We start from the raw sequence: 15375 nt of genomic DNA, 5'->3' as shown, positions 1-15375 counted from the left end.
TCTGAAATCAGAGTCTTCTGTTACCTTTAAAGCTGCCACTTATAAAGATGGCTGAGTGGACTTGATCAAAGAGGCTCAGAAATTTCAATGCCCCAATGTAACACCAGCCTCGACTGTCAAGATGCTCTAATAAATTTAAGACAGCCCTAATATTACTAACACTAGATACACGGGTCAGTAATTATCGTTGTACTCAAGACTAGCTAGCTTAGAGAAGTAAACTTCAAATTATCACAGCTATATTTTCACTACTCTGGTTTTCATCCAGCAGAATGCATTCAAGACAACATGTGCACATTTATTACCCTTTTGGCAGCACATGGTCTGGTCACAGTGACAGGCAATAGAACACATCTTAGTGTTTCATTAGAGCCTTGTTGTGACCATGGGAGCTTGGCACTATTTAATTCTGACTAAACTCCAAATCAATAACTTGTTAAAGAAAGAAACTGTCACCCTGAGGGGCTACCAGAGTAAAAAGTTACCAACCTCAGCTTGTTTGCACCAAACGCTGATGTTTTTACGCTGGGCTTTTGTGAAATGGTCCCATGCCTTCTGTTTGGAGGCAGAATGGTACACAGCTACTATCTGCTCAACTGCAGCATCAGATCAGCAGTCAAATCAGGTCGGAGTATCATCCAAGGGTGGCAAAAGAGAGGAGAAAAGAAATAAGAGAAGCATCAGGCTTGTTGTATCTTCTTGTATGACACCACTAGGCTATGGTTGTGCTCCAAAAAGGTTACATTTGTTGGGGTCCTGCGATCTTAAAGAAGACTCAAAGGCAGAGATATCAGTATGGAGAACAAATAAAGGGAACTCCAGAAGGTTTGGGGTGAAATGGTGACTAAAGTTTTAATATAGGCAGTCTGTATTCATCCAGGCAGGTGAGGCAAGAGTTGTGGTGAATGTGATTTAGTACTAATGACCCAGCGAGCGGCGAACTTGTACCAGCTCCTTCTGACCACAGGCTTCTTTCATAAACTAGCCTTCCAAAATGAGCTTGCATACTTCACTTCAACAGAATCCATCCTTTTGTTATTCTGAGGTATATTTAACCAGAAGCATCAAATTGGAACCTAAGATGAATGGAATCTATTTTAAGTCTATGTAGATGGGCTCGTTGACTGCAGAAATAGAAGTTTCATGGAAGAATACTTGCAAGTGCAGTCCTAAAGCATATTTTCCAGAGTCTCTTAAAAAATGTCAAATGGAGAAATGTATACAAATATTCTGGTGCTTTTACCTAATCAGTTCACGAGAAGAATAGAAGCGACGGGGGAGGAATAGAAGGACAAGAGCCTTTACAGCCCTGATTGTACCCTGTCTATGAATGATTTAAGGATTTATAGTCCCATGATGCTTGCTGCTCTTTTTTCCTATTTGTTTTGAAGTCCTAAAAACATGTGTTTTCTCTGCCTGGATTCTATGCCCATATATATTTTCAAAATAAAAATGGAAAAATGAAAGAACTCTTCCTTAATCCTAATTATGTATGAGTCAAGTGTGGGAAGTTACATATGAGAAGAGTGGGCCTTAATTGTTTAAAAGCCAAATCATAAAACTATATCCTTATTCTTAAGGTGAATATAGTTCCTTACTCAAAATATATGAGTGCATAATTGTATAATATGTTGAACTACAAGCATCACTTGAGAATTTTTCTGATCTCTCTCATTTAAGAGACCTAGGAAAGGATTGGAGTAGTACTTCTTTTTCTTCTTCTTCTTCTTCTTCTTCTTCTTTTTTTTTTTTTTTTTGGTGCAAAAAGGTGGTTTTATTAAAGCACGGGGACAGGACCTGTGGTCAGAAAGAACTGCCAGGAGTAGTACTTCTTTTTGAAAATGGCCATTTTGGGGTGATGGGTATTAAGGAGGGCACGTGTTGTGATGTGCACTGGGTGTTATACGTAACTAATGAATCACTGAACACTACATCAAAAACTAATGATGTAATATATGGTGATTAACATAACATAATAAAAAAAAAAAAAAGGAAAGAAAATGGCCATTTCGGCGGCTTCCCATCCCGCCCAGTGTCTACAACATCCAGAAAAAAAAATTGAAGAAACAACAGGTAGAAGTAGCAAATTTGGCTTCTATTCAATTACCCTGGGAAACATAATTACACTTTCACTAAAATGTAGTACCTGAAAAAACTTAATATGATAATGATGCAAATCTGAAGCAGAGAAGCTTGTAAATGCTGATGCTGTATTCTAACTTTAGCAATGAAATACCAAACTTTCCACTGAAGTCTGAGGCTGCTTATAACTTACTTTGAAAACAAGCAAAAGTAAAAGCACAGGATGGTGGTCTAGCTGTTGGTGTTTCTAAGGTGCTGAAGGAGATATACCAGCAAAAATAAATATAGGAGGTGCCCACATGTATCCCATTAAATTGGAGCTCATGCATTTGGCAATATAAAGAGAGCACAAGGCAGTGAAGAAGGGATCCTTGCCCCTCGACACAGACTGGTTTTGTAGGCCTGGCTCCCTTGCAGAGAACGTGGTGCCAAAGTGAAGCACACTCTCACCCTTCTACAGAACTCTGACTTCTACTCACATTGAATGAGAATTCCAGAAAGGGCCTGCTTGAATTTCTCCTTTGCTTCTTCCATGTCTTTCTCATGGGCAGCTTTCTCGTTCACCAGGCGGCGAACGTGGCTGTTGGCTGACTGGATCATAGAGTAGAAGTTGTTGGCGCTGCGACGGTTCACCTCTCCTCGTTCAATCCAGGTGAGCAAGGTCTGTACAGCTTCTGAGAATTTGGAATCATCTGAAAAAAGAGGATTTTTCAAATCATCAAAAGTAACCATGTCTCTACCTACCCAACATGCTGGCAAGGAGACCCCACCATGGCTCGTTGGAAGTGGTTGTTAAATGAACTGCAGAGGATGAAGAGCCATGCGTGCACACACAGGCAGCAGGCAGGCAGGCTGAAAGGACGAAAGACCCAAAATGTAGTCAGACTGGTTGTAGTCTATGAGGAATTTTCAGAAAGAGAATTGGCATGTATTGCATGGAGCACTGGATGTTATATGCAACAATGAATCATGGAACACTACATCAAAACTAATGATGTACTGTATGGTGACTAACATAACATAATAAAATAAAATAAAACAAAACAAAAAAAAGAAAGAATTGTTTCTTCTTTTTAAAAAAACATTTTCTTTACTGATACAGAGTTTATTAATTAGAGTAAAAGTTTACCGATCAGAGTTTTCACATATTGCGAATTTCTTTTTTTTTTTTTTTAAGATTTTATTTACTTATTTGACAGAGAGAGAGAGAGAACAAGTAGGCAGAGAGGCAGGCAGAGGGAGAGGGAGAAGCAGGCTCTGCGCTGAGCGGGGAGCCCAATGCGGGGCTCGATCCTGGGACCCTGGGATCACGACCTGAGCCGAAGGCAGCCGCTTAACCAACTGAGCCACCCAGGCACCCCACATATTGCAAATTTCTTAACCTCTCTGATTGTATGTGTGTGCAGGTGTGTAATGTAGGAATTAGCAATGAGAGAACTTCAGAACCCTACAGACCTGTTTTTTTAATAAGGAAAAGTAAACCTGAGTCTCGAATTTAACTTGAATTTGATAGTAACTTTATCCTGGATCCATGAAATTATAGTGTTGGAAGGAGCCTTAAGAAAGAGTTACACGGGTAGTTCTTTAGGCATCAACACTTATATTTTTGACCTCTTATAGCATCACTCCTGCATTCAGTCCACAGCCCTGGGCTTTTCACTCAGTCCCAGTCACAATCTATCTTGATGTAATTCATTCTATTTCTACATTTCTCCACATCCTGATTCTCTTGCCTGAGGAACCCTCCAAGTAGATTTCTGCAGCTAGTTAGGAGTTATTCTCTGATGTTAAAATAGTAGTACAGCTTATCCAAAGCTTCTGGTCCAGCTTCCTGTGATAGGCAGTTATATATTCTGTTAGAGGCTCCTGAGAGAGAGAGATCCATTAGCATCCCACTAAAGGCCTGTTCTAGGGCTCCACATCCCTGTCTGGCCAGAAACCCTTATGTCCAGTGGAAATAGCTCTCACTGCGATTTGAACTTCTTGCCTCTTGCCATTTTTCAGTGCAGACATATAATGAGAGGTAATCCTCCCCTTTAGGACAGCTTTTTATTTAATTACTTGCATACAATCTTTATGTTTGCTGCTCATTTTTTGCATGAGGTCCACACACCAGCACATTCATTCTTTAAAAAAAAAAATTAAACTGATCTGTTTGGTGTCCTATAAACATGACGTTTTACCAATGCTTTCAGCCATTCCAGCTTTTCAAAATGTACCATTGTTTCTGTGTCTCCACTCTGTGTCTCTCTTCTCTTACAGGAAGACAAAATCAATCCAAATGAAGGATTTCTTAAATGTGTGAATCCGTTAGGTTATATGTTGCAAACAAGTTTGGTGAATGAGACCTATTTGGAAAGTGGAATTAGCAGCATCGTGCTGAGTCTGGAGCACAAGAAGCACAGAAAATTCATACCATTAGAGCCGGGTTGGTATCATCGACAAGATCAATAGGACACCAGCATTCATCCAATAAAATCAACCATAATTGGAGAATGAAAAAGACTGGATTTGAACTACTAACACAGGAGACCAGGCAGGGCAATTAAAGTTAAATTAGAACAATGGCTCTGAGAGTCAAGCAGGGGGAACAAGAACAAAAACTAAAGGGAGAATGGTCTGATTTAGCAATGTTTCAAAGTCTCCATAGTCACCATATGAAATAAGTTGGCCATTTTAAGTGATTAAAGAAGTCATCTTTTGGTTGGTGGTAGCTAAGTCTCTGAGCCATCTAAAAATGGACACTGTGACCACTCTCTGGGCCCCCATTTTCTCATCTGTGGAAAGGGAATTTTTACCAGAGTTTTCCAGAGTGACATCAACTATCATTCTGATTTAGATTTCAAAACTAACTTGTTATCCACAATGAAAGGGGATCCTGACAGGTCCCAAGTCATGAATCACAGCTAAAATTCTCTGATGTAGAAAAGTGGGGAAAATGCATCTCATCCTAGTCATCTTATGTATGGAGAGAAAAACACCATCCCTTGAGGCAGTGCAGGAGTAGAGACACAGGTGTGTGGACAAATTTTTCTGGTCCTTCAGTTACTAGGTACATCTCTCTATCTGCAAAACTCCAACACAAGAAATGCTTAGAATCCGTTAGTGGGAAATTCAAAGGATAACTGCCAACAATACAAATATATCTATTAAATTTCCCCAAAGAAAAGAGTTCTTTTAATCACAAAGCTCAAGTGCTTTCTGTACCTTTTAGTTTTTCAGCAACAATACTGCATTCGTGATCTGAATAGTGGACCACTGGTGGTGGGGATGGTGGCCGCAATCTTTCTTCTTCCATCCTTCTGCGGTGGCGCTCCTCCCTTGCGAGCATACGCTGTTTGCATTCCCACTCATACAGGTCATCTCGAGCCTGTGCAAAATCAACATGGAGCCGGCCTGTGTCCTTCTTGTCAGTGCTAGAGCCCAGGCGAATGCGGTAACCTGAGTGCACAAGAGGGAGAGAGAGGAGTACAAGAGTGGCTCAGTGGGTGAACCACGGTTAAGTACTTTTCCAAGTTCAGTGCTTCCAATGTGGTTGTAGCAGTTTCAAGTGACCACATAATCTTAAATTCTCTCCCCACTACTAGCGAGGTGAACCATCAAAAAACTTGGACTATAGTTTCATTTCTGATCACAGTTTACTATTCTATGGGTTGGGTCAATCTTTTCATAGGAGTTCTATTCCTCCATCTGCCACCCTACCTCTGGCAGAGGGAGGCTCTAGGGGTAATGGTATTAAGAATGAGCCTTATATGGCACCATGGGTTGGAAAGAATGGGAAAAGTAGCCTCAAACTGTGGTGTCTTTGGATAACTTCAGGAGTGTCAGTCATACCACTATATAGAATTTTAATAAACTTTAAATGGATCAGCTTGACATTTCAATTCCCCAAATTGTTTCCTAGATGTATTTGGCAACCCTGAACCTTTTTTCTTTCTGGAAAAAAAATGGATATGATAGGCAGTGGTATGTGAGCCATGTGATATAGAATTTGAGATCCTTAAAAAAAAGAGGTAGTGTGCTTGTAATCTAGTGGTATAAGACCAGGATTCATAAAACCAGGATTGAAGTCCATACTTCCACTTTTTGTGCCAGCTGTACTACCCAAGTTAAATCTTTTTTTTTTTTTTAAAGATTTTATTTATTTATTTGAGACAGAGAGAATGAGATACAGAGAGCATGAGAGGGAGGAGGGTCAGAGGGAGAAGCAGACTCCCTGCCGAGCAGGGAGCCCGATGCGGGACTCGATCCAGGGACTCCAGGATCATGACCTGAGCCGAAGGCAGTTGCTTAAGCAACTGAGCCACCCAGGCGCCCCCAAGTTAAATCTCTTAACAAAAATGTGAGAAACATTTACTAAGTTTTTATTAACTTTTTAAGTTTCAGAAGTGGAGCTAGCTGCTTCCACACACATTTATTTTACTTCATTCTCAGCATAAGCTTGCAGACCAACTCCTGCCTTAAATAACTAAAAATATGGAAAATATATATGAAACAATGGTTTTTAAGACATTGGACATTGGGCAATGAAGACAGAGATCACTGAGAGACAAGAAGCAAATGAAGTGATCCCTATGATTTCTCCAGTTTATTACATGGAGAGAGTTTCCAGGCCTTAGGACAGGGAGAGGAGCTCAGTCAAAGCATGGTGATCTCCCTGAGTTGAAGAGATTGAACTAGGAATCCAGGGAGACTATGGCAGACAGAATTTATATGGCAGAGTACTGGAAAGAAGAAAGCTACACAGAGAAAGAACTTCAGAGATCTGCAGAGGGTCCTCCATTATTATTTAGCTGCACATTGATGTCTGTGTGTGTGTGTATGCAGAAACTACCTGTGCATTAGAGGCAACAATCCCTGGAGCTCACATGGGGCTGGGAATAGTTCCTTTCCCCATAAGCCAGAGCAGAAAAAAAGAGAATAATTCACAGAGTATAGAGTAGAGTAGTCAGAAGGGTTTTGCCTTAGTTAGTGGAGAAAAGTGAGCCCTAGACTAAATCCTGATCTGGTTCTGTTGAACAAAGCTTAAAAAACAAGACCTAAAAGGATAAAAATTTTTCCAAGTTACTTAACTGCATCCCAGAACAAAGTTCAAGAATATTTACAGGAATGAAAAATATATGGTACCAAACATGGTAAAATTCACAATGTTTGGTATCCAATAAAAAAATTACCCAATATTCAAAGAAGCAGGAAAATCACAAGAAAGATTAAAAAATTAACCAATCAAAATGGACCCAGAAGTGATATAGATAATATAATTAATATACAAGGACATAAAAACAACTATTATAATTGGATTTCATATGCTTAAGAAATTAGAGAAAATGTAACCATATTAACTAGTAACACAAAAGACATAAAAAATAACCAAAATCAAATTTCTAGAGATTTGAAGTACAATGTCTGAGTTGAAAAAAATTCACTGATAGGACCAATGGCAAATTAGACACTGCAGAAGAAAAGATTAATGAACTTGAAGACACAGCAATATAAGTCATTCAAAATGAAATATGGAGGAAAAGGACTGAAAGAAAATGAACAGAGTACCAATGAGATGTGGGACAACTTCAAGGGGCCTACTATAGCCTAACTGGGGCCCTGAATGGAGAGAGGGGAGGGAATAGAAAAAAATATTTGAAGAAATAAGGGCAGAAAAATGTCTAAATTTAATGAAAACTCAGAGATCTAAGAATTTCAATGAAACTCAAGCACAAGAAATATGAAGGACATTATACCAGGCATATAATAATCAAATTTCTCAACACCAGTAATAAAAAAGAGAATATCTTAAAAGCTTCCATAGACTTAAGACATGTGCAGAGAAACAAAAAGATAACATTATATTTCTTGTTGGAAACAATACAAACAAGAAGATAATGAAGTAACATCTGAGAGAAAAACAAAAAAAAACAACAAAAAAACACTGTCCACCCAGAATTCTACATCCAGAGAACATATCTTTCAAAAAAGAAAGGTGGAATAAGTTCTTTTTGATACATACAAATGCTGAGAGAATTAATCAGGAGCAGACTTGCACTATAAAAATTGTTAAAGGAAATTCAAGCACAGGGAAAATGATATCAAATGGAAATTTGAGTCTATACCAAGGAAGGAAGAGCATACATAATATATGATTCCATTTATATGAAACTCTAGAAAATGCACACTAATCTGACAGACAGTGGAGCAGTGGTGGCCTGGGGAGAGAAGAAGGGAGGGGTAGGAGGAAGGGATCACAAAAGGAGTATGAAGGAAGCTTTTGGGGGAGGTGGACATGTCCATTATTTTGACTGTAGTGATGGTTTCACAGCTGTATATATGCATGTATGTGCCAAACTGTATTTTTGAAATATGTGAATTTCATTGTATGTCAATTATTATACTTCAACGAAGCTGTTATAAAGAATGCCCCTTAACACTAAAACTGCTACACATTCTTTTTAGAAATAGGAAGAATACATTTCATAAGCACATTTTGCTAGGGCTCTTTACAGTTTACAATGCACTTTCACACTCAGTCATCTTATTTGATCATCTGAGCCATCAGAAAAATGGCTATTAATGATTATCTTGCCTATTCTTCCAGTATCATGGAGAGGATCAAACAAGAGGATGATATGAAAGCTTGGTATAAACACACGACAGATACTGTGATGCCATGAGATTGGTACATCGTGCACAATGCCAGCTCCCTAAGATGCTCAAACTCCAATAGAAAGAAATGGTTATTTCTACATTCCCAGCCCCTTTTCTAAAGGATTTTTGTTTGTTTTAATCTTTTTTTTTTTTTTTTTTTTTACAATGTGGGAGAATAGCCAACCAATTCAGGACATTTCTAGCACTTATGAGCTTTCGGGAGCAGGTTCAAATTTAAAGGGCAAAATTTAGTTATTTTCTCATCACTGATGATTGCAATCCCTTCTCCTGGCAGCCTTGAGAATGTTTCCAGGATGTAGTTGCTGCCAGAGAGCCGATTTCAATGATGTTTAGATGGATACCTCCTGAGCAGCATGTCATCTTTTATGTACAACTGTTCAGTTTTTCAAGACCTTTAAGTTCTTATTAAAACTGTCTATTGTGGAATGCTCTATTATCATTCCTAAGTGCTGTCAAATCTTCTGTATATTTTACAGCACTTAGAAAATGTAATAACGTGGGGGGTGGGAGGGATGGGGTGTCTGGGTGATAGACATTGGGGAGGGTATGTGCTATGGTGAGCACTGTGAATTGTGCAAGACTGTTGAATCATAGACCTGTACCTCTGAAACAAATAATACATTATATGTTAAAAAAAAAAATGAAGAAGAAGATAGCAGGAAGGGAAGAATGAAGGGGGGAAAATCGGAGGGGGAGATGAACCATGAGAGACTTTGGACTCTGAGAAACAAACGGAAGGTTCTAGAGGGGAGGGGGGTGGGGGGATGGGTTAGCCTGGTGATGGGTATTAAAGAGGGCACGTACTGCATGGAGCACTGGGTGTTATACGCAAACAATGAATCATGGAACACTACATCAAAAACTAATGATGTAATGTATGGTGATTAACATAACATAATAAAAAAAAGAAGAGAAAATGTAATAAGAGTATTCTACATCTCAATAGCCAAATTATGGAAGCAGCCCAGTGTCCATTGATAGATGAATGGATAAAGAAGAGGTAGTATATATATATATACAATGGAATATTATTCAGCCATAAAAAGAATGAAATCCTGCCTTTTGCAATGACATGGATGGAGTTAGAGAGTATTATGCTAAGTGAAATAAGTCAGAGAAAGACAAATACCATATATGATTTCACTCCTATGTGGAATTTAAGAAACAAAACAAATGAGCAAAAGGGAAAAAAGAGACAAATCAAGAAACAGACTTAACAATAGAGAACAATCTGATGGTTACCAGAGGGGAGGTGGGTGGGGGGATGGAGGAAATAGGTGATGGGGATTAAGGAGTGCACTTGTTGGGATGAGCTCTGGGTGATGTATGGAAGTGTTGAATCACTATATTGTACACACCTGAAACTAATATAACACTATATGTTAACTAACTGGAATTAAAATAAAAAAACTTTATTAAGTTTTTAACCCTCATTAAGTTTTCCCTGGCCTGTTGCAACAGGCATCTAACTGACCTCCCCTCCTCCTAGATACTGGGTATCAAAGTTAAATAAGACACAGTCCCTTCATTTAAGGAGTTCATACTCTGGTCAGGGAGACAGATGTGGAAAGAGACAGTTCTAGCATGGTGCTATAGGTGTCATGCTAGGAGGAAACATTGGGTACTGTGGAAGTGCTAAGGAGGGGGTGCCCAGACCAGCCTGAGGCACAGTGGGGAGAGAAGTCAGAGAAAGCTTTCTCGAAGAGGTTATGCTTGAGCTGGAGGTTTGAGGTGTGAGGATGTATATATGGCAGGTGGGATGGAAAAGGTAATTATAGTCAGAGGAAAAAGCATAAAGCACCATGGCACATTCTGAGAACTAGAATTAGCTTAGTGTGGTTAGGACATGGTATGTGAGGGAAGAACTGGGAGATGGTGCTGTGAGGTAAGACAGATAATCAAGGCCCTTAGATGTGACAAGTAAGGAGTTTTGGACAACAGAGACAACTGAGAACTACCAAAGAACTTTAAGAAATTGGGTGCAAACATTCATTTTCCATCTCTGAAGGCAAGAGGGGATAGCAAAAACTTTATCTGCCACAGATGCAAATACAATGACCCACAATCTCTGCACTGTGCCTGGTGGGCACACTGCTCATAACTAAACACCTACCAGAAAGATAAAGGGCTTTGTCCACCATGTATTCCTCAGCAAAGCGAATGTGACAAAAATTCTTTTTGCTCTTCCGAATAGCAATGATCTCTCCACACTGTTCGAACACTTCCACAATGATCTGCTCTGTCCCATTTTCAGGAAGGCCACCCACAAATACTGTTTTGCACCCTGGTGGTCGTTCTCGAGTTGCAGGAGGTGGAAGATCTGAGCAGAATTGCAAAAGCAATTAAATTAAATTAAAAATTAAATTAAAGAATTAAGATGTTTGCTTGGGACAGACCTCTTAGAAATCTAACATGTCCCAGAGATAGACCTTCGGTCCCCATCAGACTTTGGCCCGAGTGCCAAAAGCATGTGGCCTCTAAGGCACTCATCTCTGCTCCATAGCACATGGAAATCATTTTATTCAATGATTTGGTGATCATGATGCCTAAATGATAAAGACTCAGACCCATCTGTCTGTCCCATCCAGAGTTCTTTAATTCTGTTATTTTTGCTGTGACAACTCAGCTATGCCCAATTTTCAGTCATTTTTGCTAATAAGACAGTTGGGGGGAAGTCCCACTTACTTTAAATTCTTACTTTCTGGAATTCTCGGAACCCAGGTCCCTGAGAGAAGGGTTGTTTAATTCAGTTTATAGTTACTAAATTCTCTGTTCATGCTTACTGAAAGAACTGTTTCAGAATTAATTTGACAATGATGGGGTAAACATTTACAATAATATTTATGGGTACCAGAATGATTTGGCTGACAAAGTCAGCCAGACTATAAACCATCCTTTCTAGGTTTTTTGTCTTTTGATACCAGTGAGTCCTTCTTCCAATTTCTGGCTGGAGAGGTGAGATCCAGAGTCAATCCTGCAGCATTTCGAGGGAAGTATGAAAGACAGCAGAGAAAGTAAGCTCATCTGGGAAATTATTAACTAAAGTGAGATAAATTTGTCATGGAGAGTCATTAAAAACCTATTTAATGAGGTGATTCTCCCTCTGCTAAAAAAATATGCTTTCTACTCGCTCATCTTATACATAAAGCCTGTTGTATCTGCCAGCCCCGTCTTGCTATTTCTATGTATCCAAGCATTTTCCAAGCAAAATTCTACAGTTCACAGCCCAACAAAACAAAGCATGAAGGTCAAGGGTTTTTTTTTAGTGTGGGTTTTGTATCTGCAAGGATTTATTTTGTGTAATCCATTCTTTCCATTCAGCTCTTCACAATAATTCTCCCAAGATTTGGAGAGCTCAACAACTAGTGATTACAGCTCCCATGCAAAAATAAATGAGTCTCACTTGTAGAGCAGACCAAGGTCCCCACTTGACGCTTATCCAAGTTGGCAAGTGGATGATTTGGGAGCCTCCTTGGGTATGAGCATCTCTAGCTTCCTCAATTTGCTACCACTGTCGTCTTATCAGTGTGGCTCAGAATAATCAGGTTCTCGTGATGCTCTCTTCCCCTCTATTTAGTCAATAAAAGAGGTAAAGGGATTCAGGGAACTTACAAAGTTTCTGTTAATTTTAAAATTTTCTGTCATTTCAAGAACTCACTGTATGGTCTTTGTTCTATAGGAGAAGTTTAAAAGGAAAAGGAAGATAACCTAGTGAGCAGGAATCTGAAATGTCTTAGTCATGTGCACTGGAGCAATTTGATTTTAGCCAAAAAGGGGAAAAATGAGGTCCAGAATATCTTGAGACTTCTGCTTCTGAGTTTTTTTAGGAAACAGAAGGATTCTAATATCACACACTTCCAGTGATTCTCAACTCTGACAGCATATTAGACTCAACTTAGGAGTCAAACAAAAAATCTTGGGTCCACTCCAATGAGTGATTTAATTAGTTTGGGTGCAGCCTGTGCATTATTTTTTTTTAAACTCCTCAGGCAACTCTAATGAAAGCTAGGATTGAAAACCTCCTCAGGCAACTCTAATGAAAGCTAGGATTGAAAACTTGGTCTAAACTTCTCATGTTACAGAGAAAACCTTAGCTGAGTGAGGTTGAGTGACTCATTCAAGGTCACCAAATTAGAAAGAGAAGGAACATGAACTTGGAGCAGGTAAACTTGGATTTAAACTTCAACTTAATAACTGTCTGTAGGACCTTGTGAAAATTACATAACCTCTGAGAACCTCATTCTTTCATCTGTAAAATGGGGATACTGTCTTCTACCTTACAAAGATTTTTGTAGGATAATCTACTGTCTATATTGCAAGTGGTACAATGCCTAGCACTTGATAGGTTCCCAATAAATAGTAGTAATTGTAGTGTTATTATTATTTACTGTTATAGAATCCCGGTTTCCTGATTACCAATCTGAGGCTTTCTAAAGCCCTACCACAAGTCTGGAGTGGAGTGGTAGCTTAAGACCTGGACTTCTAAATTCCCAGCTCCTTGCTTTATCCAGATCTTCAGATAAGGCTTGGTTTGGGAAGGAATCACTCTTCTCAATAGAGGAATCTACAGCTGTGAAGACACATATAGTTTTGACCATGGAACACAGAGCCATGTTTTCAAAAAAAGGGCTTTAGCCAAAAATCCTGTTTTAGAATCCTTCTGAAGTTTACTATTTAAGGAATTTGATGGTAAAGAAACTTTTTGTGGAGCAAATGATCACCTTTTTACATTATTTAAGTTTGCTTAGTTAGGTCTACCTTTTGGTCCACTGAGAGACTCTAAGGAATGTCTGGTTACTTTGCCACAGTTACATATAACACTGAAAACACAAAGGCTTTTTCCTTTAAAAATTCTGCGGGATTTAAAAATTCTGTGATGGAGTCATCACCCTATTCAGATGCTGTGATTATTTTGTGGTAACTGCTAAGTAAGAAAGCATAAAAGCCACTAAGAGTGGGGTCAAGAATGCTGGGGTTTATTTATTTTCCTTGGGTAAATGTAGAAAGCCTCTTCGATAGCATTCGCTGAGATTTAGGTGTATGCCACTCAACAAGGCAATGGGCTGTACTGTCTTCCTTAATGGATAGTACTTATACTTTAATTAGCAGCTCAAAGCACTTTGCTGTCTGGGCCTGGTTTTCTAATCCCACTGAAATATAGTGATCTGGGCACAGCAAAGATAACTCCATAGGAGAGCAAATTCAAAGTTCACCTATTAATCAGGTAATGTGCTAAACTCTCTTAACACCCCAACCACTACTCTGGATAGAGAAGAAAACTTCATGTAAAATGATTCAAGATAACTGAGAGTATAAAGAACTTTAATCTCTGGTAATGGAAAAGGAGGAGCTTCTAGCAACTCTAATTACAACTAAGCACCTACTCTGGGGAGCTCTTTTGGGGCAATCAGCATTAAGATCGGAGTCACTGCTGATCTTTGAGAAGTGAGGTAGGAGGCAGCAAGTGGCATAAACCACTTGCTTGTTTCTTGCTTTTCAAAGGAGCGTCAGATATCACTCCACTGGTTTGGCAGAATTTATGTACTGCAAAGTCTTTGAGTTGATTTTATTAGACAGCCCAAGACTGAAGGCCTCCTAGACAATCAGCAGGGGCCAATATATTTTAATGTAATTCCAACTGATTGGAAATAATCAGAAGATTGGTGAATCTTTATTACTTCTCAATTTACCCACTTTCTCTAATTTTCTTTATAGAACCCAGCCATAGGAGCCAAAATGAGGTTGGACTGTTCTGAAATAGTAAAATGAAAAAAATTGCTTTTTTTTCTGGCTCCTGGGTGCTTTCCCACATCCCCGTACATAGCAGGTGATATTCCACCATTTATTCCACGTTTCCTGTTAACTGGACAATAGACTCAAAATGCAACCTCTCCATGCTGAAGGTCTATCAGCTGAAGTGGGAGGAAAACCAATAGTGTCATATCCTGAAAGCCAAGTAAAAAAGTATACCAATGAGTAAGGAGAAACCAACTGTGTCATATATGGCTATTAGGTCATTTAGGAAGAGAACTGAGAATTGACTATTGGATTTAGTATTATAAAGTCACTAGAGTTCTTAAACAAGGGGCATTTTGAAAGAGGGGTAGGGCAAAAGCATAAATGAAGAAGATTTAAAAGAGAATTGAAAAAAACTGGAAACAGCTAGTAAAGAGGGCTTTTGTACAGAAATGCAAACTCCTCTTTTAAATTTTAAAATGTTGGAATTCCTCAGGGCACTTTGGTTGTTTGTCATCCTTTCTTGAGCTATATAATCTCTCTAGTGGTCTTGGTCATTCTTACACTTTCAAATGACGTATTGTTTCAAGAAGGATGAAGGGGTCACTAGTACTAAAAATAGGAGAGAAATAAAGTAATTTAAGGGGTAAAAATTATTCATTGGACCTAGCACCCAATATTTAAGTGAAAATGCATTAGAGAGATGAATGATTAACTATTGTGTTAATTTCAGTATCTTCCACATGGAAATGTTCCAGGAGAAGATAGGCTTGCAGTTGGGCTGGAGAGGAATGGAATACTGGGAAGCAGTTGAACTTGACTAAGGGGTGGGTAAGTGGCAAGTAGAAATGATGGATCGAAGACAGTCACATGAAGCATACCAGTGAAAGGTTTTTG

General features: G+C 39.0%; 1 protein-coding gene across 2 annotated transcripts in view; it reads right to left on the bottom strand.

Moving 5' to 3' along the window:
* Positions 1-15375, bottom strand: part of ENOX2 (ecto-NOX disulfide-thiol exchanger 2) — a 75204-nt gene that overhangs the window by 28692 nt on the left and 31137 nt on the right. For both annotated transcript variants that reach the window (XM_021685673.1, XM_021685679.2), the window contains exons 4-7: positions 10856-11062; positions 5290-5523; positions 2562-2774; positions 490-596 (exon numbers count right to left, since the gene is read on the bottom strand). In XM_021685673.1, coding sequence (XP_021541348.1) covers positions 490-596; positions 2562-2774; positions 5290-5523; positions 10856-11062 — 761 coding nt within the window. The remainder of the gene's footprint in view (positions 1-489; positions 597-2561; positions 2775-5289; positions 5524-10855; positions 11063-15375) is intronic.

The sequence above is a fragment of the Neomonachus schauinslandi genome, chromosome X (genome assembly GCF_002201575.2).
Source record: "Neomonachus schauinslandi chromosome X, ASM220157v2, whole genome shotgun sequence".
Taxonomy (NCBI): domain Eukaryota; kingdom Metazoa; phylum Chordata; class Mammalia; order Carnivora; family Phocidae; genus Neomonachus; species Neomonachus schauinslandi.
This window is presented reverse-complemented; position numbering and strand designations above follow the sequence as displayed.